Source organism: Saprolegnia diclina (assembly GCF_000281045.1).
Source record: "Saprolegnia diclina VS20 unplaced genomic scaffold supercont1.79, whole genome shotgun sequence".
Classification (NCBI taxonomy): domain Eukaryota; phylum Oomycota; class Saprolegniomycetes; order Saprolegniales; family Saprolegniaceae; genus Saprolegnia; species Saprolegnia diclina.
This window is the reverse complement of record NW_008246146.1, coordinates 155484-156374: the sequence shown is the minus strand read 5'-3', so window position 1 is coordinate 156374 and position 891 is coordinate 155484. Positions and strand designations below refer to the sequence as shown.

General features: G+C 57.4%; 1 protein-coding gene across 1 annotated transcript in view; it reads right to left on the bottom strand.

Annotated features, from left to right (window-relative positions):
* Nucleotides 1-820, bottom strand: part of SDRG_14868 (hypothetical protein) — a gene marked incomplete at its 3' end in the record, with an annotated part of 3749 nt that extends 2929 nt beyond the window's left edge. The window contains exon 1 of the mRNA XM_008621026.1: nt 72-820. Within this exon, the coding sequence (XP_008619248.1) occupies nt 72-759 (688 nt within the window). The 5' untranslated portion in view covers nt 760-820. The remainder of the gene's footprint in view (nt 1-71) is intronic.
* Between the last annotated feature and the right edge of the window lie 71 nt (nt 821-891).

Genomic DNA, 891 nt, shown 5'->3' with positions numbered 1-891 from the left:
TGTGTTGGCCATCTCGATTTGCCGATCAAAGTCGAGCCAGCAATAACTGGTAGCGATCCACGGCGCGTTACAGGCGTCCATGGAGCGAAGACCTTGAATCATCATGGCGAGGTCCCTTCCCGACTCGTACTGGACGAGTCTTGCGTAGGGCAGGGCGTAGGAAACCCGCGTATTCGGAGGTGAGTAGTCAGTCGTGTCGGCATACACTGGGAGATCGAGGCGCGTAGCCGGTTGAGAAGCGTTGAAGAAAAGGTATCGGTTGAACCAGTTGGAGAGAAATGTCTGCGTCCCCGTGGTGTTGTACGTGGCCCACCAAAGATCGTTGGCCAAATTCACAGTCGAGAGCCGCAGATACGAGACACTACCGACCGCCGTCACGGCGAGGTAGATCAGACCACTCCAGACCTTGAGCGCTGCTAAGACCGAGCTAGAGACAGCGACGGGGGTGGCCATCCGCGACATTGACTCGTAGGGGCCAACAAGCGACTTGATCACAACTGGGTCCGTATCAGCAAAGAAGAAGAGCCATAGTTTTGTATCAAAAATGCACCGGAGCGACTGGAAGCGGAAGCGGAGAAAGCCACTCATGGCCGCTGTCGATGCGTCTAAGCTCCATATGTCGGCTTCCTTTGGCGCCAAGAACGCTTCGGCACCAGCCGAGATCAAGTGCGTATGGGGTGCACGGTCGGGTTCGTCCCAGGGCTTCCGTCTCAGCACACTAGACGCCCAGACGGCACTATACGAGAGCCCGACAGCCATAGCGTTCACACCTGGAATGAGCCACGCGCGATCAAAAGACCCGAGGTTCACAACGCCACTGCGGCACGTCACGACGGCATCCACATTGACGCGTGTGCAATGACGATCGATCGCAGCGGTGGCTCGAATCGG